The 22,773-nt window shown below is 40.3% G+C and overlaps 1 protein-coding gene and 1 long non-coding RNA gene across 3 annotated transcripts; one reads left to right on the forward strand and one right to left on the reverse strand.

The window, feature by feature from the left end:
- The first annotated feature begins 26 nt into the window (after positions 1-26).
- On the forward strand, positions 27-1,477 carry LOC117677389 (uncharacterized). The gene is made up of 2 exons (XR_004594781.3): positions 27-277; positions 1,133-1,477. It is a non-coding gene; the product is annotated as an uncharacterized LOC117677389 (long non-coding RNA).
- Positions 1,478-4,293: 2,816 nt separating this feature from the next.
- On the reverse strand, positions 4,294-20,675 carry LOC117677387 (cytochrome P450 2H1). Of its 2 annotated transcripts, none has more exons than XM_034437528.3 (9): positions 20,579-20,675; positions 15,627-15,789; positions 11,330-11,476; positions 10,792-10,952; positions 10,358-10,534; positions 7,980-8,121; positions 6,774-6,961; positions 5,000-5,141; positions 4,294-4,698 (listed from the first exon to the last, which is right to left on the reverse strand). In XM_034437528.3, exons 1-9 carry the CDS (start codon positions 20,597-20,599, stop codon positions 4,517-4,519), a joined length of 1,323 nt encoding a protein of 440 aa, XP_034293419.2. In that variant the 5' UTR covers positions 20,600-20,675; the 3' UTR covers positions 4,294-4,516. The 2 variants fall into 2 exon arrangements, with proteins under 2 accessions (XP_034293419.2, XP_087750959.1); XM_087894833.1 differs by lacking the exon at positions 20,579-20,675 and adding an exon at positions 19,411-20,315.
- Positions 20,676-22,773: the final 2,098 nt, after the last annotated feature.

The raw sequence follows: 22,773 nt of genomic DNA on the forward strand, positions 1-22,773 counted from the left end.
GCCTTCCAGCTTGCCATTGGGCAGCTGTAAAAGACGGAAGGCACGGATAGGGTGCAAGTATTGCCTGTTATGCGGAGGGGGCCCTAAGTCACCTCCACAATTTAGTTGGGACATGGACTGATAGGTGTCCACAATCTGCCTGAAGAGATTAGTGGAATAAGTTTGAGAGGGAGAGAAGTTTCTCTCCGTTTCGTAATTTATCCGTTGGAAAACCTAGAGGAGAGTTTCGTGCGAAGATGTAATTACGGCATTACGTAGATAGCACAATGGAGAGGAGGTATAGGCTTTTGTTCTCCCAAAGGGAGTTCATTGAGTGCTCTCCTTCTAGACACAACCCAAACTACAGATTATTTTGTTCTACTTTATTCTTGGAATTGGAATTGGAATTGGGGGGGGGATATCATCAAGGGGAGTAACAGAAAGCTAGTTATCAATGAGGCCTGGATTTTTTAAAATTAAATAGATTGATTTGAATTTAAAAGGTCACTTTCAAGCAAAATAAAAGAAGGTTAAAATTAAAAAGGAATAGGAAGAAGGGTTAATATGTCCTGATCATATAAATGGAAAACGTAAATATACTGGCTTGCCATTTATAAGATTCAGGAAAATGTGACCAAATATTCCTGCATATATTTTCTTTGCTTTTATATTGGTGTAAATGTTCAAACAAGGGAGAAAAAGGAATATTATTATATAAGTAGAGAAACAACTTTTCGAATATTCTTGAAACAGCTTTTGTCTAGCTGTATGCCTATGGTTTCGTGTGTAGATCAGTGGAAGATTTTGAATAGTAGAATATGCATCTTCTGTTGAATAGTCTCCCAATATTTTTAAATTTGCACTTCTTGGACAATATAACAGTTAATGATTTATACAAATCTTTGGAAAAGTATATGAATTTTGAAAGCTGGAAAACTTACAGAAAGTTAAAACAGAAGGGGCGTTTGATACTGGTAATTATAGTGAAAGGACATATTGACACGAATCAATCTAAGCTTTGCTGTTTGCTTCTATTAAGAATTGCTTGTGCTATTTTGCTACAGTTAGGAATTATTTGTTAGGAATTAATTCTGTAAACCTCGAATTGTATCCTTTGCTATTTGGTATCTCACTTCTGTTATTTGCTTCAAAGCTAGGCACATCCTAGAAGATGGAAGAAAAACAGTTACCCAGGATCATCATAAATGGGGCCAGAGAAGAGGCTGCCTACATAAGGCTACAAGGGATGCTCTGTAAGATAACAAAGCATGGACTGAGCATGGACAAAGAATGCTCCATGGATAAGGAGGGCATGGGCAAGACATTACCCATGTTAGGTAACAAACGTTTGTCTCTGATTGGCTAGATTTGGATATAAGACATTGTGGCTATACTCACTTAGGTGTGGCTTTTCTCCTTGCATGTTTGTTGTCTTTATGCATATGGAATAAGTCTACCCAGCTCTTCTTTGTACAAATAAAAGCTGTTTTTTCCCCAAGCCTCTTCTTGAATCTCATTTTGGCATTCTGGTGACTCAAGTGCAGTTTTTGGACCTTACAATAGTATTTTGATATAAATATATGGCAGACAGAAGTAATTGACTACAAAAATAATTCTATTATTATACAAAAGTGAAGTGGACTGACACCTCAGAAGCTATTATTTTAAGTGATGCTTTAATCCAAGGGTGGGCCATATGCCTCACACGTAGGCCAGCTCCGCGAAGGGAAAAATCATTGCAATTCATCACGTGACAGCAACGTGATGTGGAGAGAGTGACACCCATGTTTTAGTCCAATGGAGATCCATAAAATAGCAAGATGAATTGAGATCAAAATCTTAGAACCAGAGTTGGTGATGGAACCAAAAAGGGCAGTGTGGTGACTCAGCGGTTAAGGTGCTAGACTTTTCAGTGAAAAGCCAGCAGGTCAGGTTCGAAATCCGAGCATCACCTGATGGGGTGAGCTCGCCCCAGCTCCTGCCAACCTAGCAGTTTGAAAGCATGCAAATGCGAGTAAATAAATAGGTACCACTTCTGTGGGATGGTAACAGTGCCCCATGATGTCATGCTGGCTACATGATTGCAAAAATGTCTTTGGACAGCAGTGGCTCAATTGCCTTGAAACGGAGATGAGCACTCCCCTAAGTCGGCAATCACTAATGGAGTAAAATCCATAGAGACTCCTTTACCTTTTTATAATTTTCTGTAACAAAAATTATACTTTGCACATGTAGCTGCTGCTATTCCTATGCAAATATGATGCATTTGGTTGCATTTTCTCAGATGGTTTCAGAAAAAAAGGACACCCATTGAATTGTTGCTGATGTCGCTTACCATATGAGCAGTGGTGGGATTCAAGTTATTTAACAACCAGTTCTCTGCCCTAATGATTTCTTCCAACAACCAGTTTGCCAAACTGCTCAGAAAGTTAACAACCGGTTCTCCCGAAGTAGTGCGAACTGGCTGAATCCCACCACTGCATATGAGCCTCCAATTGATCAAGGATTGCAACATGGTCATCATGTGGATTTCTACTCTGCCATTTTAAAGAAACAAGTGTTCACCAGGATAAATTTTACACTTGGCGGGCTTTAAATGACAAAAATCAGGACGCAGGATGATTTCTCTGTATTTTTGTTACGCAAGGCAATATAGATTAACGGAATTTTTGTTCCAACACACCCAACAACAGTAGTTCATGAATTGCGAAATCTATGGTGCCTTTGGAAGACAGTATAGGTTGTCCTTGACTTACAACCATTCATTTAGTAACCATTCGAAGTTACAATGGCACCAAAAAAGTGAATCGTGAGTTTTTCACACTTCCAACTGTTGCAGCATCCTCATGGTCACGTGATCAGAATTCGGATGCTCGGCAACTGGTTCATATTTCTGATGGTTGCAGAACCCCAGGTTTATGTGATCCCCTTTTGCGACATCTGACAAGCAGTGTCAATGGGGAAGCCGCATTTACTTAACAAATGTGCTAATAACAACTGCAGCGATTCACTTAACAACTATGGCGAGAAAGGTCATAAAATGGGAGCAAAACTTAGTTAACTATCTTGCTTAGCAACAGAGATTTTGGGCTCAATTGTGATTGTCAGTTGAGGACTACTGGTACTGTGGAACCATAGAGTGTAGCTAGCTGATGAAGTCTTTTGGTGACTATTTCAACATGTGTGAAGCATATTATCATCTTCACCAGTTGCAATAAAGTTGTTGAATGAATTTTGAAATACTTGAAGGCATGTTGATTGATTTGACATGAGAGTAGCCCTCACTGGGGACAGTGCTCCTACTGTCATCTGTGCTTTAGACATATCTGAGACCTGACCATTGCCTCAATCATCTGAATCTTCCTTGCAAGTTCTACTGCTTTCTTTATCAAGGCTAAAATTCCCTCCAAATCTGAGTCGGACACACATTCATGTTTTTTCTTGGCAACCATATAAAATGACTTGGCATTTATTTTATTATTTTTTATTAGTCATATTTCTATGCCGCCCACTGTCCGAGGACTCTGGAGTCTACTTTGGTAGTATACCAAAGACAGTATACTAAATAGCATATTGCCCGCAACAATCTGGGTCCTCATTTTACCCACCTCGGAAGGATGGAAGGCTGAGTCAACCTTGAGCCGGTGAGATTTGATCCGCTAATCTGCTGAACTAGCAGTCAGCTGAAGTAGCTGCAGTACTGCACTCTAACCACTGTGCCACCTCGGCTCAATTTGCTTCTCTGTTTTTTATTTTTCCATTTTCGGAGTTATTGTTTGGATTCCCTGATGAGTAGTCTTTTAAGCTCTAACAAGGGTCAATCTTGCTTAGTTCGACCGCAAGATCAACTAAAATCAATTAGGTGCTGCAACATTTGTTCTGTGTGAGAGAGAAAAGAAAGGAAAGCTGAGTGTGTGGATTGTTATGAATATGTGTGATTGTAAATGGACTATAATAGTTTTTTAATTTAAAATGTTGATCTATGGAACAAAGCAGTGGGTATATAAATTCAAATAATAAATAAATAGAGAACTAAATAGAGAAAGACAGAAAGAAGAAAGGAAGGAAGGAAAGAAAGAAGGAAAAGAGAAAGGAAAGAAGAAAGAAAGAAAGAGAAAGAAAATGAAAAAGAAAGAAAAAAGGAAAGAAAGAAAGAAAAAGAAAAAGAAAGAAAGAAGAAAGAAAGAAAATGTGGAGAGAAGATTTTTCTGCCTCTTCTTTTTGTAAGAACATAAGAGCTTAAAATAATGGGATCCAATTCTGGTCCTCTCCTTTACTCACAGATCTCTTATACCATCACTTGCTCAAAATCTGTTTTTCATTTTTAGAAAATTTATTTAAACATTTATACTTCACCTTTTTGAATATCATGCATTTTAAAAGGCAACTAAAAAAATCACAAAAATACAGTAACATTCAAAGAAGTTGCTTTTCTTTCAAGCACTATGCATCAGGTACTGGATCACAAACTTCAAGGTTTGATGTGAAAACAGTTGCAGTATTTGGAGCTGCTGTATGGTTGGTTGAGTGATTCTGTTTAACGAGGGGCAACACTGAGCTGATAGGATTTGGGGGCAACTGTCAGAAATCCAGCTGTTGGTGATGTATCAAGGTCATCAGGACCCCCCAATGGCTTCAGAGTAATATGCTGCAAAATAGTTGTCAGGACGATAAATATTAGGATGTCTATCAATTTCTTGCCTAGACAAACCCGCTTGCCTGCAAGGAAAAATGAGGAAAGAATAATTGATTTGTGGCAGCTTGCTTAAAAGAGTAAAATGTCCAACTATGGGGATATGAGATATAACAGACTTAATACAGGGGAAAGCCCCAGACATTTAATAGCTATTTTTGACATTTAAGGTAATCCTTTCTACATTCATTTAGAAATGTGTTTGGCTACTTTTCTATTTCTGCTTTCAAAAAAATGTGAATAAAATATACAATTGATCTAGAAAAAGCATAAACATTAACATGATTTTCTCCCTTGATTTCAGCTCTAAAATTAGGATATCTTTACCTGTGGAAAAAGGGATGAAGAATTCGCTCTTTCTTAGAGCTCCCTTTTTGTCCAAGAAGTGCCCAACATCAAATTGTTCTGGGTTAGGGAATTCTCTACTGTCATACAAAGAGGATTTCAGAGCCGGAAACACAGTAGTTCCCTAGTTAGACAATGACAAGTTCAATGTCGAAGAGATTCTTTTTCAAGAAACAAAGAGAAAAACATTCTGGCAGAAATGCACATACACCAAGGTAAGTCCATTTTTGTGCTAGAATAGTTGATTTGGGGTTTGATACCCCTCTAAAACAAATAATATACACCACTGATGCTTTGATATGTATTCTAGAATGATCCTGACTATAACCATCAGAATTCTTAATGAGCAGAACCAACAGAGAATTGTGGGAGTTTCCGCTCAACCAGCATAGTGTATACCAGATGGAATGTTATTATTCTGAGATAATTAAAATTGGCCTGGGTAGAATTGCTGTGATGTCTAAGAATGAGTAGGATAATTCCATGTACCGGTATGTAATATGAGAGACTTGAGATTTCATGTTTTAGGTATCACATAGAAACAGCTCTCTTCCTAGTAGCTACTACCAGCCTTTGTGAAATTACAGCCCTCAAAAGCTTATTCTGAATCCTTTAGCAAGGACTATATGGATATAAACATAGGAGAACCCACCAGCCATTCCTAGTGATGCATTGAGACTGGACACAGCCGCAATGATGTATTACACTGATGTAAATAGTTCATGGACCAATAGTGTTAAATATTTCTGTTACAAGTGCGTGGAATGCTTACTGAGAATCAGCCATCCTTCATCTAAAATCACACATATTTGCAACTCCCAGGATTCCTTTAGGCATGCATCTATCAGTCTGTGAAAGGATGCCTTATGGCAGAGTGACACAATTTGTGATTGAAGCCTGGGAAACAGGATCCTCGTCAGTCAACAGGAGTCCTGATTTACCACCAGCCTATCAAGTACTTAGAAAGCGAGGACTGATCAGCAAAGGACAACTAATGACTTAAAAGCCAGCCATCAACACACCCCAATCACATCTAAAAAGCCACTTACAACAGGGACTATAAATACCACACACAGAACAGCACACACTCTGCTAGAGAGAAGTTCCCTGAAGATGGGCTCCAGCATGAGTCTGAAAGCTTGGAAGATGAGATCTCTGGTCCCGGTGACTGACCCAGATTGCATCCTGCAACTTTATCCTGGGGCACATATATTCGCCTTCATTCGTGAATTTGTTTTGAGCTATGAATCTGACTTTTAAATGACACGCCCAAAGTATTTTTTTTTTAAACAAAAGGTGAAACCAAGCAAAAAGCTAAATTTGATATGTATTTACTACAACTGCAATTTAAGTCAAATGGGTGTATTCCAGAGGTAGTATTCAGCAGGTTCTGACCAGTTCTGGAGAACTGGTAGCAGAAATTTTGAGTAGTTCGGAGAACCAGTAAATACCACCTATGACTGGCCACACCCCCATCTATTCTCTGCCTCCCGACTCCCAGCTGATTGGGAGTAAATGGGGATTTTGCAGTATCCTTCCCTTGCCACGCCCAAGCCACGTCACGCCCACCAAGCCATGCCCACAGAACCGGTAGTAAAAAAAATTTAATCCCACCACTGGTGTATTCTCATACGTTTGTCTTTTATGCCAAATTAACAATTATAATCTGCTAATGCCTGCTAATTAAGAAGGAATGAGAACATGGCAGATATGTACAAAGCTCTAAATGGAGATTATATGTAGCAGCCAGGCTCACCTTGGGAATGAAATACTGCCTGAAGAAAGTATCCTTGATCACAGCATGTGGCAAGTTCAGTGGCACAAGAGCTAGGCACCGATGAATTTCGTGGATTACAGCATCAGTATAGGGCATTTTATCAAGATCTGCCATGCAGGGTGTTTGGGATGGGCCAATCACGGAATCAATTTCTTGAAGAATTTTCTCTGGATAGAAAAAGGTGGGTTGTAACACAAACTTCCCTGCAGAGTTTGCTCCATAGCTGAGCAAAGACATCTGCATAGTTCTCCATATTAAGAACATCTAAGAATATTCTGATCCAGTGGAATCTAACAGTGGAATCTTTATCTAACAGGTAAAATGCCATGGTATTTCTTGGCTTTCAAACAATTTTTATCAATTTACTGTATGTATTGAATCCTGTTTATCAGACTATTTCTGAATTTTGATCTCCATGTCTCCATTATATAAAATGTAAGTATAATGTTTTCTATCACTAATCATTGATTACAACATTTAAATAAATTCTGACAAAATGTTACCTGTATTTGCTGCAGAACTATTCAAAATTGAATGGCAAATGAATGAACAACAATAATTCTGTTTTACACCCTCGGGTTTTTACTCTGTTTTTCTACCTAGACAACTAGATACAAGAACAGTTTTTTCCCGAACGCCAACACTCTGCTAAACAAATAATTCTCTCAACCCTGTCAAACTATTCATATTAGGCTGCGCTACTATTGCTATTGGTCATCTCATCTTTCCTGTCGCCCATCTCCTCCCACTGCATGACTGTAACTTTGTTGCTTGTATCCTTGCGATTTATATTGATATTGTTTCCTAGTATGATTTGATTGCTTATTGTACCGTATGACTGTCACTTGGTGTTGTGCCTTGTGATTCTTGACGAGTGTATCTTGTCTTTTTATATACACTGAGAGCAAATGCACCAAAGACAAATTCCTTGTGTGTCCAATCACACTTGGCCAATAAAGAATAAAGAATTCTATAAAGAATTATATTCATCTTCCTTTTCACCACTGGTTTCTTTTTAACTCTGCATTTTTAATATTTGTATATTTATTTTAAAAAACAAAAACAAAAAAATCCCTTATTGCGAACACAGAAAAATAGGCCTTCTGAGTTTACATTTGTTTTCACCATGGATGAGTACACTTCTATATAAAACTTAAATAGGGAAATCCAATATTATTATCTTACCGTGTACTTTGGGGTACTTCATGAGGACCAGAAGTCCATATTTTAGGACAAGGCTGGTTGATTGTGCTCCTCCAGTGAAAAGGTCTAACGTGCTTCTAACCAAACCGGGAAGATCAAAGGCAGAATGGCTATTCTGTCTCTCCTGTACAAAGTGTTGAGATAGAGGACAAATATTTAGAAAGGCATTGTTGATGTAAACAAAACAACTCTTACTTTATGAGTTTATAGGTTTCCATCACACAAAGTCTTTCTTTCTTTCTTTCTTTCTTTCTTTCTTTCTTTCTTTCTTTCTTTCTTTCGCTTAGAATGTTGTATGAACCCATTGAGATTTGTAAGTCATAATTTAAGGCTTAATGTGTTCTATGAATTGTGATTTATTCAGTAACCTATACTTAGGCAAACATTGGCTTAATGTAATGTAAGTCCCATCTCTATGTGGCTGTGTGCACATCTTACATCACTCTCTCCAAGGGCGTTGTTATACTTTGCAGAATCGAAATGTTTTAATCAATAGTTGGATATATGGTATTCCAGACATGAACAAGCTCAACAAATAAATTATAACACAGTGTCTTAATGAGGAAAAGGATGAAACAAACACATGCAGAATAGTTGTGCAGTAACAGTCCTCAGTAATTCAAGAACAGTCTAGTCTCTAAAGACACTTTGGAGACTGAGACACAATCTCTTCCAGCTACCTTCGTTAGATCGTACCTATAACTATTAGAAATAGAGATAGAGCTGAAAGAAGACTGAAGATAAATCACCATCATCCTTCCTTAGTCTGCCTGACACAAATATTTTAAACACTTGTTCTGGCCTCAAGCACTACTCAACCGATGAAGAAAGAGAAATGGTGGGAAACGTGATATTTAACCCATTTTCCACTTGAGTGCTGTTATTCCACTGGCAATTAAATTCCACCCCGACCCTTTCCTTTCAGTTTTCCATTTATTCCCCCCTTGTAAAAAAAAATGGCAGAAAGGGAATTAAATTCTCCTTTTTTACTCTCTTCCTCCAAACTGGTTAGGAAAGAGTTGAGCAATGACAAAAGAGAACAGCTTTGGGATTGGGGTTGAGGGGCAAAGGGGCAAGTGATATCATCCACATCTAATTGTTGTCCAACTGGTGTGACAAATGTAAAGAATTACACAATGTGTCATTTATATATTGATATAATAATGCAAACTGAACAAAGTACTGGCTCTAATGGATGCCTATGGCTTTAGTTTTTAAGAAAGTATTGTCTACAGAGTCCCAGCCTAGCGGAGTCCTTCCCTGCAGCTACCGTCTACACTGGGTCAATCAAACATGATGAAATAGGGCCAGGTATCCTGACACCTGAGCTTCATCAAGGTGCAGGGAGAGCACTAGGGCCAGGAGACCAAGTGTTCTCACCAACTAGAATCTGCCCACTCTGTAGAGCCGGGGCAAATCATTCTTGCAACAATATTCAAAACCTTATATAACATACAATAACTTTTCCATTGATGCATTCGTCTGCCAAAGACATAACAGTGATATTTTCTTGTGATTATAAAAAGATATGCAAAGGTTGCAAAAGTTTGCAAGCTCAGCCTGGAATTGAGCACTGAAAAGCTGACCCACATGGAGATGTTACCTTCCCAAACTCTTTAGGTTTCTTTCTCACACTTTTTTTTTAACTATAAAAAGCCAAGAGATCCCTACATACCAAGACTACTAGTCTTGTCTACCATGCCTACCATGCCCAAATACACTACCTTTCCCCCCCACCTCCTCTTCAATCCAGAAGTAGTGGCAGGAATGAGATGAACAAGAAAGGGATTTCCTACCACTCTTTGCTCTCCTCTACATTGTGTCTCAACATAAATTAATACAAAGGGAATTCTCATATTATTTGTCACTAGTTTTTTCTGGGATTTTTAATTTTCCTTAGTCTAATCAACAGCTCTGGGCTTTCTTAGTGCTCTTTCATCTAATTCTATTCAGATCCAATACTACTTAGTCTACTTTATCCTATTTATCTTAAAGTAAAGATCAGATGCTGTCATCTGTTGCCATCATACATTAAAATACACATCATTCACCCTCTTCCTCCATCATCTATGCTCTAGAACAGGGGTGTCAAACTCATGTCATTATGGCAGTGTCACGTGACATATCAGGACTTCCCCCCCACTTGTTAACCAGGTGTGGGCGTGGCCAGCATGTGACACATTCGGCCCATGGGCCGGGAGTTTGACAGCCCTGCTCTAGAAAATATAAGATCGAGAATGAAGATCTGTGTTTATGGAGTCTTGCCTCCTTCAGATGTCCTGCAACCATGGCTGTTTACCTTAGCCATTAAACAAGGCTGACCTGAGGAGTTGCCTCAGGAATCCTTTGATCCCCATTACCTGCTCCATTTTGATAAGAAAGGCATCAATAAAATCTCTTGGATGCTCAGGCTGCAGGGTCTTCTGGTGCATATCCACCTGCCTTGACACAAACTGTTTTACCTCCTCGGTATTTTTAAATATCTTCTGATGAGATCCAGGAAGATAATCCAAGATTGTTGGGAAAATATTGTATAGCTGTGAAGACAAGGTGGGAAAAGTCATGATGATGTGCTAGACGGGTGTTTGTCAATCTCAGCAGGTTTAAGAAGTGTGGAGTTCAACTCCCAAACATTCACAGCCAGCTAGTTCAGCATTAATTCTTTTGCAGTGGGGAGAGAAATACCGAAGGCTTGATACTTTTTCTCTCCACATTCCTAATGTTTGCAGGGTTATCTTAGCCCACCTCACATCTGGAATGGAAATTCCGTTGCGTGATCCCCTCCTATACTTGCCTTTGTCATTGTGCTAGATTGAAGGTTGGCATTTTCATTCAACAAGTGAAGGAATCTCAGGAAATCCTTGTCCTCATAATTAAAGCGTTTCCCAAAGGCAATTGAACATAAGATGTTGGTTGTTGTCTGGCTGAGGAGACTGGTGGGATCAAATGTCCTTCCTGCCAATGAACAAATATATTATTTCCAAGATGGAGGGATGAACATCCTAGATTACTAAACTCTAATCCAGGGATATTCAACCTCAGCAACTTTTAAGACCTGGTGACTTCAACTCCCATAGCTGGCTGGGGAATTCTGGGAGTTGAAATCCACAAGTCTTAAAGTTGCCAATGTTGGAAACCCCTGCTCTCATCTAAGAAGGAAGGTCTTAACTGTTCATTGCTGGGTGGATGTACCTTTTGCTTATACATCCATACCTTTTGGGATGCTCCAAGTGTTCTCAGCCTTTTCTTTATTTTTCTAACTTTTGCTTCTTGAGTCTGCTTCAACACGTTTGCTAGAGAAGACCACCTTGAGCAAGGCACTGAATTCTTACCGTTTGTGCTCTTCAGTCTCTCCACTAAGAAACCAGCTTCTTTCTGGATTTTCTTCTCAATATTCTGGCCCCTGCCCAACATGTCCAGTGTGGTTTCTCCAAAATGACGGAGTTGTTTCCAGGTTTCTCCATTGCTGAAGCCAATTCCTGAGGAGAGCAAAGAAATGAAAATGAATGGAAGAAGAGATTGCTCACAATGGTTGAAAAGCCTGTCACTGGATTTCTTAAAATACATTGAACAACAAGTGTATTTTTCATAATGCTAATGAAAAAATTCTTGTGCTGTTTATCCAATTGTTTGTGATGGAGAAATATGAGGCAATGCAATGTGCAATGTTATACTATGGAAATAATTAAACAGTGTTCCTTCTGATCACCCAGCAACCAGACAGTCTTGTCTCTCCTTTGCTACTTGAGCCTTTTCAAACTGTGTATTGAATCTGGAAGCTTCTTCAGCTTAGTAAATACAATAACTACTAACCAATGGTCTTTCTTTTGAATTGCGCTTGGTTTTCATAGAAACAAACAAGCAAACAAAAAGTCAAACATACAGCACCTCATCTGTCCCTCCAATTAAAAGTTTATTTGAACTTCAAAAATCCACATAGTGCTATTACATTTTAAAATGCTCACAATATTTGATAAAAAGTTGTTTCCAGAATGCTTCTCTCTTATATAAATAATGAATGAAATTCCACTACTCCTTCTAAAAGAGGAACGTCCAACTTTGGCAACTTTAAGATTGATGGACTTCAATTCCCAAAAGTCCACAGAAGTCCACTCCCGGAAGTTCATCTCCCATGCTAGCTGGGGAATTCTGGGAGTTGACATCCACACGTCTTAAAGTTGCCAGGGTTGGATACCCCTGTTCTTAAACAATGATTCAATCCTGTGGTTTGCCATACAATGGATTTTACCAGAGTATTTTTTCAAGTAAAGCTACAGACCATATCTTTTCAAGTCATCCAAATATTTCTATTTCGGTGGAAGTGGGGGTTGGTACCTTTCAGTCAATGTTGACTCCAGTGGTGAAATCTGAACTGGTTTACTACCGGTTTGCTGGCTATGCATGCGCACACATACATATTGCCCACCACACACCAAATGTGAGGTGCGCAGCTCAGCTGTGATCATCAGAGCCTTTTTTGTACCTTCTAAAAGCATTTTTTTACAAACCTGTTCGGGCGAATAAGTTGTAAAAAAATGCTTTTAAAAGTAAACCAAAAGGCTCTGACGATTGCGCAGCTCAGCTGTGATCGTCAGAGCCTTTTTTTAACTTTTAAAAGCAAAAAAGCGAAACCTTCTGCACATGCGCAGAGGGTACAAAACACATTACTTCCTGGTTAAAACCAGGAAGTAATGACAACCGGGCAGGTGGGCGGAGCCTTGCGCTGCGATCGCTACCGGTTCTTCGAACCACCCACCATGATCACTACCGGATAAGGCGATCCGGTCCGAACCGGGAGCATTTCACCCCGGTTGACTCTGAGTGACTGCCAGGATCCAGCTTCAGATAGAATTGACTTTTTTTAAAATTGTAATTTAAGACATTTCTTTAAACACGCTCCTCTGAAAGTCTGATACTTTATCACATTCCCAGTAAAAGTGGAAGAATGTTCCCTTCGGTTTACAGCCTTGCCAGCATCTCACTGAATATTGAGAAGATACATGTGAGATTTCTATTGGGGTTTGATGTCACCAAAGTACATTTTTACATTTTTTGTGTAAATTACCTCTAGTAGATTCATTTGGAAATGTAATAATAATGTCTTGATATTTTCACTTTTGTAAGTGTGTGTGTGTAAGAGTGTGCAAAACGCTGTGTGTATGTACTACAGTACTGTATGTCCTATTTAGATAAGGATGAATAGGAGATTATTGTGTTTTGTTACTACATGATTTATCATGTTAGTTGTCAACTTGCAAAGCATCCCTAGTCTGCTCTTGAGTTGCCATAGGCAAGGGGGATGGGAAACTGACAAAGCAGCCGGCAGCCAAAGACAGGAGTGCATTCCAGACATATCATTCTCAAGGCTGTCTCTCAGAGTTATCCATAGCAGCCAGAGGGGAGTGGTCTTTACAACTCATGAAATTGCTCTGTTGGCGAATGTGATTGATGACACAGCCTGGGGGAAGGGGGGAAGCAGGGTCATGATTAGGTTCATAAATTACATGGGGTCAGAGTTGGCTTCACTTGGGAACCTGCCGACATGGAGCTCCTAATAAATAACTGGATTTCTTTTGAAGCTTGGCTCGAGGCTCATGATTACATTAGTGTTCTCAGCTTTTTCACTCATGCCTCTTATATGGAAGTTTTTTTGCCTGTTACAATTTTGCCAGCATCAATCAGGAATATGTTAACATAACATAACGTACTATCTTCTTCAATCTTTTTTATGCTAGAGGCACTAATTTAGTACTTTAATCAGAAACTTGACCAACTGAGCAACATCTAGTATTTTCCTTGATAATTCTTGCCTAAGAGATGAATTCTTTCAGATGTAGAGGTAGTTCTCGATTTACGGCCACAATTGAGCTCAACATTTCTAAGTGACACAGTTATTAAGTAAGTTTTGCCCCATCTTATGACCTTTCTTGCCACAGTTGTTAAGTGACTCACTGCAGTTGATAAGTTAGTAACTCAGTTGTTAAGTGAATCTGGCTTTCCCATTGAGTTGGCTTGTCAGAAGATTGCAAAAAGTGATCACATGATTCCGCAACCGTCATAACCATGAGTCAGTTGCCGAACATCTGATTTTGTTCATGTCACCATGGGGATACTGCCAGTCATATGGGTGAAAAATGGTCATAAATCACTTTTTTTCAATGCTGTTGTAACTCTGAACAGTCACTAAATGAACTGTTGTATGTCGTGGACTACTTCTACTTACTAAATCTTTTTTTAAAAAACTGAAATAAAGAATTTCTCCCATTCCAGCTTCTGGTCCTGTTTAAATTTTTAAACTAAATGCTTAACAGAGTTAAAATCCTCTTTGCATTTTAGCCTCATTTCCAACTGAGTTAGTTATTTTCAGCTCTTTCATGTACATTTTAATCCCCTTTTGTTTTGAAATCCCTTCCTAGTCATTGTGGATTTCTTAAGTCTTTAGAAAGGAATTCAGTGCAGATAAGCAGTTGATAATAACTAGGTAAGATTGAAGGGCAAGCATTCAGCTGTTTTCAACTCAGGCCGAAATACACCCACCTACTTCCTTCAGGGTCTTTTTAAAGAGTTTGAGAAGTTCATTGGAAGATTTTCCCCTCCACACATTTTTCTCATTACGTCCCATTTAATGTAACTTTTCTCCATTTCTTTTTACTGGTATATATTGAAATCAATATCCAAGTAATGATGAGGGCAGAGGGGGGAGACTTGAAATGATGTTTGCTGATGTATTTTAATTCAGGGTTTTACAAATCTGCCAACTTTAATTCTGGGATTGAAAAACACTGCTTTAACTGAATAGCTTTGCTGCCTTGAATAAAGGGGGCCTTGGGGGCCTAGCGGTTTAGATGATGGGCTTGTTGACCGGAAGGTAGGAAGTTCAAAACCCGACTGCTGCATGACAGGGTGAGCTCCCGTTATTTGCCTCAGCTCCTGCCCACCTAGCAATTCGAAAGCATACAAATGCGAGTAGCAATAGAACTTTGACTTACATACTGCTTCACAATGCTTTACAGCCCTCTCTAAGTGGTTTACAGAGTCAGCCTCATGCCCCCAACAATCTGAGTCCTCATTGTACGGACCTCGGAAGGATGGAAGGCTGAGTCAACCTTGAGCTGGTGAGATTCAGGAACCTGTAGCATTTTGGTAGTTGCTAAACCATAAATCTTAGTGATTCCAGAAAGCATAGCCAATAGTTAGGATTCAAAGTTCAACAATATCTGAGGGCACAGGGATTCCCCTACCCATGTTGTTGAGATTGAGTGTATTGTGTGGCTGAAAAAGCAGTCACTGAGGCAATAATAGTTGTTTTCTGAAATCTATTTTTGTTCTGTTTTGAGAGTTGATCATGCCTATGTAGATTTGGCCCCTTTTGTGATTAATCCAGGGGTGAAATCTACTTACCTTTCCTAACAGTTCGGAAGTGCGCACGCTCATTACATGCAATTTTGGTCCCTCTGCGCATGTGCGGAGTGTAAAAAACAGGTTAAAACCAGGAAGTAACAACATCCGGGCGGAGCCTTGTATTGCCGCCACTGATTCTCCGAACCACCCACCACCGCCGCTACCAGTTCGCCCGAACCAGTACGAACCGGTAGCATTTCACCCATGGATTAATCCCTTCCAACAAACCTGTTCCATTGGTGGTTTTTGCAAGGATGGGAGATGCTCCTCGGCCACTAAACTCATCTTCTTGTGCAACCAAGGCCTCCATCACTATGTCATGTCCATAAAGCACCACAACTGGCATAGAGCCCAAGTAGATAGTGAATACCGGTCCATATTTCTGACTTAGCTGTGGAGGAGAAACCATAAGCTATGATGTGACTTAGTTTCGCTTGACAATAGTTAAGACCAAAGATGTTCTGAATAAGTGGGGGCTATTAAAGCTTTTCTTGCACTTTCTCAAGTAGCTTTCTTTTGTTTGAGAACTATTCAAACAAGGCTGCTAATAAATTCTTCAGTCACATTGATACAGCAAGACTTCTCATTTTTAGTAGACTGATACTAGATACATGGATACAGATACAACCTCTTCTTTGACCACCAGGAGACCACAATCTGCTCTTTATTCTATAGGATTTTTAAAGTTCTAAGTACTGTGTGATTCAAAAGACCAGGTCCCCGTCAGAGTCATTGTCAAGCACAAAAATGTATTGATCTTTTAAAATCCCTTTTTACTCTATAGGGGTAGGATATGCTCTGTGTTGGAGGTTCAAAGGATCAGGATAATAAATCTTACCATGATTTGTCCCTTATAGAACAGTTGATAGGACTGTGATGCACTTTGAACTGCAATTGCCCTAATTTCTTCTCAACTGAAGATGATCCTCTCTCCTTCAGGAGGACCAGCTGTACAGAAGCATCTTTACAGAGTTGGAAGGGACCTTATAGGTCATCTAGTCCAACACCCACCCACCCCGCCCAAGCAGGAGAACCTACACCATTTCTGACAGATAGCAGTCCAGTCTCTTCTTGAAAGCTTCCAGTGATGAAGCTCCCACAACTTCTGAAGCAAGCTGTTCCATTGGTTGATTGTTCTCACTGTCAGAAAATTTCTCCTTATTTCCAGGTTGAACCTCTCCTTGTTCAGTTTCTATCCATTATTCCTTGCCTGGCCTTCAGGTGCCTTGGAGAATAGCTTGACCCCCTCCTCTCTGGGGCAGCCCCTCAAATATTGGAAGACTGCTATCATGTCTCCCCTGGTCCTTCTCTTCACTAGACTAGCCATGCCCAGTTCCTGTAACCGTTCTTTATATGTTTTAGCCTTCATTCTCCTAATCATGTTGGTTGCTCATTGCTTGGGGAATATGTGGTGATTTCATTTGGGCCTCATCCTGACATCATCAAAGCTGGCAATTAAAACAAGGATGGCTAACCTTTGGTCCTTTCAAATATGGTCTACAAGAGATTAATTTAGACTTGGTGATAAAAACTCCCAGCAGCCCAGTAATTTAGGAAAGATACCATTAAGAGAGGGAAGGGAGATGGGGATCAGGAAAATAACTATATCCAAAAGATAAAATAGTATCCTACATAATTTTGGTTCTGGCCTCCTAACCCTGTTTTTTTCCATCACCCACCCAGTGACTCCAAACATGTTACGTCTTGCAGCTGTTGGCCAAAAAACTTTCTCCACATCTTACAGGCAGATTTGTGCCTGAGTTAACTTGTTTTCCTCCTTGTTTCTCATGTCTTTAGATTTCAAAGTTGTATGAACGGACTATTAATTTGCTACGATCATTTAAGTCACTCCGGGAGCTTTCTAAAAGGGCAACTTTTCTTCTCCAGCCACATTGCTAGGGGTCAGTCTGTTAGGTGCTAAATGTAGGCAATGGACAGGGTTTCATCCAGATTTACAGATTAACAGAGTTGGAAGGGATCTTGTAGGTCATCTAGTCCAACCCAAGCAGGAGACCCTACACCATTACTGACAAGTGGCAGTCCAGTCTCTGCTTGAAAGCTTCCAGTGATGAAGCTCCCAAAACTTCCGAAGTCAAGCTCCAAAGTCAGACTATCGCCCAGTTTTCTTTGCCTCACCCCTTTCCAACTGCATGTGCTCATGAGACTAAACAGTGAAGATTGCCTCTGTCAGAACGATATCTGGGGATTTCTTCCAGAGGCATTTTCCTATCACCCTTTTTTCTATATTGACTTCCTCCACAGTTCTACAGAGAAATTATTGAGTCTGTCATCTGCACCTCTATAACTGTCTGGTTTGGTTCTGCAACCCAACAAGACAGACACAGACTTCAGAGGATAATTAGAACTGCAGAAAAAACAATTGCTACCAACCTGCCTTCCATTGAGGACCTGTATACTGCATGAGTCAAAAAGAGGGCTGTGAAAATATTTACAGACCCCTCACATCCTGGACATAAACTGTTTCAACTCCTACCCTCAAAACGACGCTATAGAGCACTGCACACCAGAACAACTAGACACAAGGACAGTTTTTGCTGAACGCCATCACTCTGCTAAACAAATAATTCCCTCAACACTGTCAAACTATTTTCTAAGTCTGCACTACTATTAATCTTCATTCTCACCATCGTTCTCACCACCCATCGCCTTCCACTTATGACTGTATGACTGTAACTTTGTTGCTTGTATCCTTACGATTTATATTGATATTGTTTCCTGATTGCTTATTTGTACCCTAAGTGTTGTACCTTATCATTCTTGATGAACGTATCTTTTCTTTTATGTACACTGAGAGCATATGCACCAAGACAAATTCCTTGTGTGTCCAATCACACTTGGCCAATAAAAAATTATATTCTATTCTATTCTTGCCCTACTTCTCTGGGTTTCACTCAACCGCATGAGACCACCGCAACAGCACAGGTTCTCTCTTTCTCTGAAATGATACTCCCAATTAGTCAAGAAGGAAAAGATATCCAGTCTGAGCTTCTTGCTGCATTGCTGCCTGATCTGAATTGAACAAGATTTTCTCCCAGTTAGTAAGAAGCAGAAATGGTTATGAACCTGACATGATAATTTTACATCCAATATCTTCTAGTTCCTTGCTGTAACTAGAATGCATTCTTTCTTGAACTGGAAGGGGTGGAAGTGGCCACACTTGCATTCCAACACAAGAGGATTTAGCCACTATTCTCTTTTAAGTAATACTCTAATATTGCATATTTGATGCCAGTATCTAGTTTTGTACAGCTAGTCCTTGACTTACACAGTTCATTTATAGTGACCATTCAAAGTTACAATGGCACTGAATAAAGTGACTTATGACCATTTTTCACACTTAACAACCTTCGTAGCATCTCCATGCTCACGTGATCAAAATTCAGATGCTTGGCAACTGGTTCATACTTATGACCACTGCTGTGTGCCAGGGTCACGTGATCACCTTTTGCAACCTTTTTCACAGGCAAAATCAATGGGGAAGCCAGATTCACTTAACAACTATGGCAGGAAAGATCATAAAATGGGGCAAAGCTCACTTAACAAATGTCTCTCTCAAGAACAGCAATTTTGGGCTCAATTGTGGACGTAAGAGCCTGGTTTAGCTCAACAGACAGAAGCACTGTAATTTAACACCAGCTGTCTGCAATTAAAGTAAGATCGAATCTCGCCAGGCTCAAGGTTGACTCAGCCTTCCATCCTTTCAAAGGTAGGTGAAATGAGGACCCAGATTGTGGGGGCAATAAGCTGACTTTGTATAAATATACAAAAGTATGAAGGCTATTGCTTAACGCACTGTAAGCCGCCCTGAGTCTCCAGAGAAGGGCGACATATAAATCAAATTAAAATAAATTAAAAAAAAAAGTCGAGGACTACCTGTATAGCTAATCAGTCAGTCAGTCAGTCAATCAATCAATCAATCAAGCAAGCAAGCAAGCAAGCAAGCAAGCAAGCAAGCAAGCAAGCATGCATGCTCTCCATTGTGCTTGTTTACCTTTTCCAAGGACCTGGGAAAATTCTTGGTATCCAACTGCAGAAAGTTTCCAATCAATGGGAGAGGGAAAGGGCCAGGAGGCATCCTTCTCCTTTCAGAAGTCTTTCTCCGGATTGCCATGAAAAGAAGGCAGGTCCCAAAGAGCAGGAGAATACTGGTGAGTCCAAAAGGCTCCATCGCGCAAAGCATGAGTCAAAGTCTTAGAATTGACCGAAATCAGTTTCATCACCCAAGATGTAGAAAACCAGTGAGAGGAAGGAGGGGCTGCAGTTAGCCAAACACATTCAAGTAAAACAGATCCTGCTGCACGTACAGGTCTTAAATCTTTTGCTAGATCAGATTCTTCTGGAAGTTTCCTGTTTTTGTGAGGAAAGCTTTGAGCATGTAGAGTTTGACCCTACAGCTACAGGCAAATACCTGCAATACCTACAAAACATACATTGTACTGTATTCGTAAAAATGAACGTAAAGTTTCCACTTGCACATATGTGCTAGTTGTTCCCAACTCTAGTGGACAGTGCTCATCTCCGTTTCAAAGCCAAAGAGCCAACGCTGTCCAAAGACACCTCCATAGTCACATGGCCGGCATGACTAAACACCAAAGGTGCACGGAACGCTATTTCCTTCCCACCAAAGGTGGTCCCTATTTTTCTACTTGCATTTTTTATGTGCTTTCGAACTGCTAGGTTGGCAGAAGCTGGGACAAGTAACGGGAGCTCGCCCGTTACTTTGCAGGCACTGGTCTACCCATTTATTTTTGCAGGCACTGGTCTACTCATTTGTTTTCTTTTAACACTGATCAGCTGTAGGGCGGCCCTTTGAAGCCCCATGGCAAGAGTTTAAACAGTTTTTTTTCCCTCTAGCCATCAGCTGGGACTCAGGAGGCAGCAATAGATTGGGGGTGATTTATGACCACAATTGAGTTTGGAATTTTTGGCTGTCGTTGTGGTTGTTAAGCGAGACACCCGACAGCCTTATTTAACGATCACAACCCGAGCTTTCTCTGTTGCAGTTTTTAAGCGACTGTGCAGAGATGCCTCAGGGAATGGGGGAGACGGTAAGAAGCCTGGTGCCCACTTGCATACCAAAACCTGCTGTCCTTTGGGAGGCGGCGGGTGGCCAGGCCCACTGATCCTCTCCCTGCCCCACCATGCCTAAATTCATTTACCTTTCCATCATCTTGCTCCATCCTATACGCTGGTTCCAATCTCGTAATGGCTTGAAAGGCTCTTTTTCCAAATTACATGGTAACAATGGTGCTTGCTAATGTTTTTTCCTCTGGAGAGAAAAACACTAGCGAGGTCAGTGTTCTGAAAGGCTCTGAGCTTCCGTGTTTCAGAAGGCAAGGGCTTAGACCCCTTAGCATCTTCTCCTCTAGAACCCACCTCTTTTGCTAGTGTCCACCTCCTCTTTGGCTTTGCCAACATTGTTGCCAGATATGAGGTCTGTTCGTCCAGTGTACAGGATTGCCCCTCCCTACACGGAGCAGAGGGGAAAATCTCCCAGCATATTGGGAGAACAAACCTCAAATCTTTTTGTCCAGTTTGCAACATTTCCTGCCAGCTTCTCCTGAAGCTGGCAGAGAAGTTTGCAAATGATGATCACATGATCGGAGGGCCCTTGCCGATCCATTGTAAATATGAACAGGTTGCCAAGTGCCAAAAATGCAGTCATGTCTGGAAGGAGATCCGCGATTGCTTTATAACGCCTGTAAGTATTTTACAAGCTGCACAGCAACTGTTCTGTGGCTACTTTGACTATGAATGGTTACCAAATGACTGGCTGTCAGTTGCTTATGAGCTTATTTCAGCTTTCCTTTGCTTTACAAACCGGCCAAGATTGTAAATGCAAGAATTAATCATAAAGTTATTTTTTTTCACCGCTGTCATAACTGCAAATGGTTGCTAAATGAGGCAGCCACTAAACAGACGACATGTATCCCACATCTTAGAAACATGCATCAACTGTAAAGCTGGTATACCAATGGAAAAGAAAAAGAAGAAAAACAGATAGAAAAAAATTATTCTGGTTTGCTCAAGTCTGCTGGGACATACTTTTTTTCTGGTAAAGAATTTCCCCTTTCCTTCACAGTTGCTCTGGAAATTACTCTGCCTCAGACTCTTGTGGTTTGAGCTTTAAGCCTCAGGCAGCATGAACTCTTTTACTGCAGAAATGTAGCTCACTCTGAAAAACCAGTTTTTCATTTGCAAGTTACGACAACTCAGATTAGTTTAATAGGCATGTTGAGTACTGGCTTCAAGACCTTCATAACAGAAAACAAGAGCATGATATCCTTACAGGATTCCTAGATTTTAAAACTAACCTTAAACTGCCAGATTCATCCTCCAAACTATCAGAAATGTTTTCATTCTGCTGCACAAAGGTCCTCAGACTGCACAGTACTCCCTCTGGCTGATCAAGATAGTTGAGGAGACTATCTTGGAGAAAACCCCAATTAGCAGCTAGCCATCACTTTCTCTCTCCACATAATATAAAATAATAACTTTTATTTGCGGTCACAGACCAAAATACAAATATAATTGCAAAAGAACGTGGGGAAAGTAACATCATAAACAGTTGGCTACCAGAAGCCTTGGCTGAGAGGAATTACAGCGTTCTCCTCTAATAGTTACAGCTCTTAAAATTTTTTAGAAACCTGAAAAGTAATGTGTGAGGAGCCATCTCCTAAACAATATAAGGTCAAATTACTAGCATTGGATCCAGAGAGATCTGTTTCTAGGAGAGACAGTAATTTAGTCTTGCCTGTGTTATACATAGGGCAGTATAAAAGAACATGCTCCAGTTTCAACCTCAGCTCTATCACAGGGGCATAACCGCTCACTTATTGGGAGCCTCTTAAATTGTCCGTCCAGCAATGCTGAGGGCAAGATGTTGAAACGAGCAAGGGAGAAGACTTAGGGATGATTTAAAGTGTAAAAATATGAGGCCATCCTCAGTCCATAATTGTTAAATTGGCTGAAGATCAGAGGGGAGCAGATTTTATTAGTTCTAGCTCTTACATATTGCAAGTCTATGTCCACAAGCCGTTGGACTACCCTAGATTGGGCGTCCTTAAGGCCATAGTCTCCCAAGGCATCCCCTAAAAAACCTAGCAGGTGGAGTTTCTTCGTCAGCTCCCTCTCCCATCGAGAAGTATAGGAGTCAACTAACACCAGGGAGAGGTAGCTACCAGGGACTGCCAAAAAGAGCGCCTGAAACCACCATTTAAAGGTGTTGTCTCTCTCCACATGTTTTTACAGGGAAGAGGAACAATACCCATTACTCAATTTAAAATATATGGTGAAATGGCGCTGGGTTGTCATGTCTTGGCTTCAAAGCAGGATGGGGATGGGAAATATTGCT

The sequence above is a fragment of the Pantherophis guttatus genome, chromosome 1 (genome assembly GCF_059756535.1).
Source record: "Pantherophis guttatus breed Tessera chromosome 1, ASM5975653v1, whole genome shotgun sequence".
NCBI lineage: Eukaryota > Metazoa > Chordata > Lepidosauria > Squamata > Colubridae > Pantherophis > Pantherophis guttatus.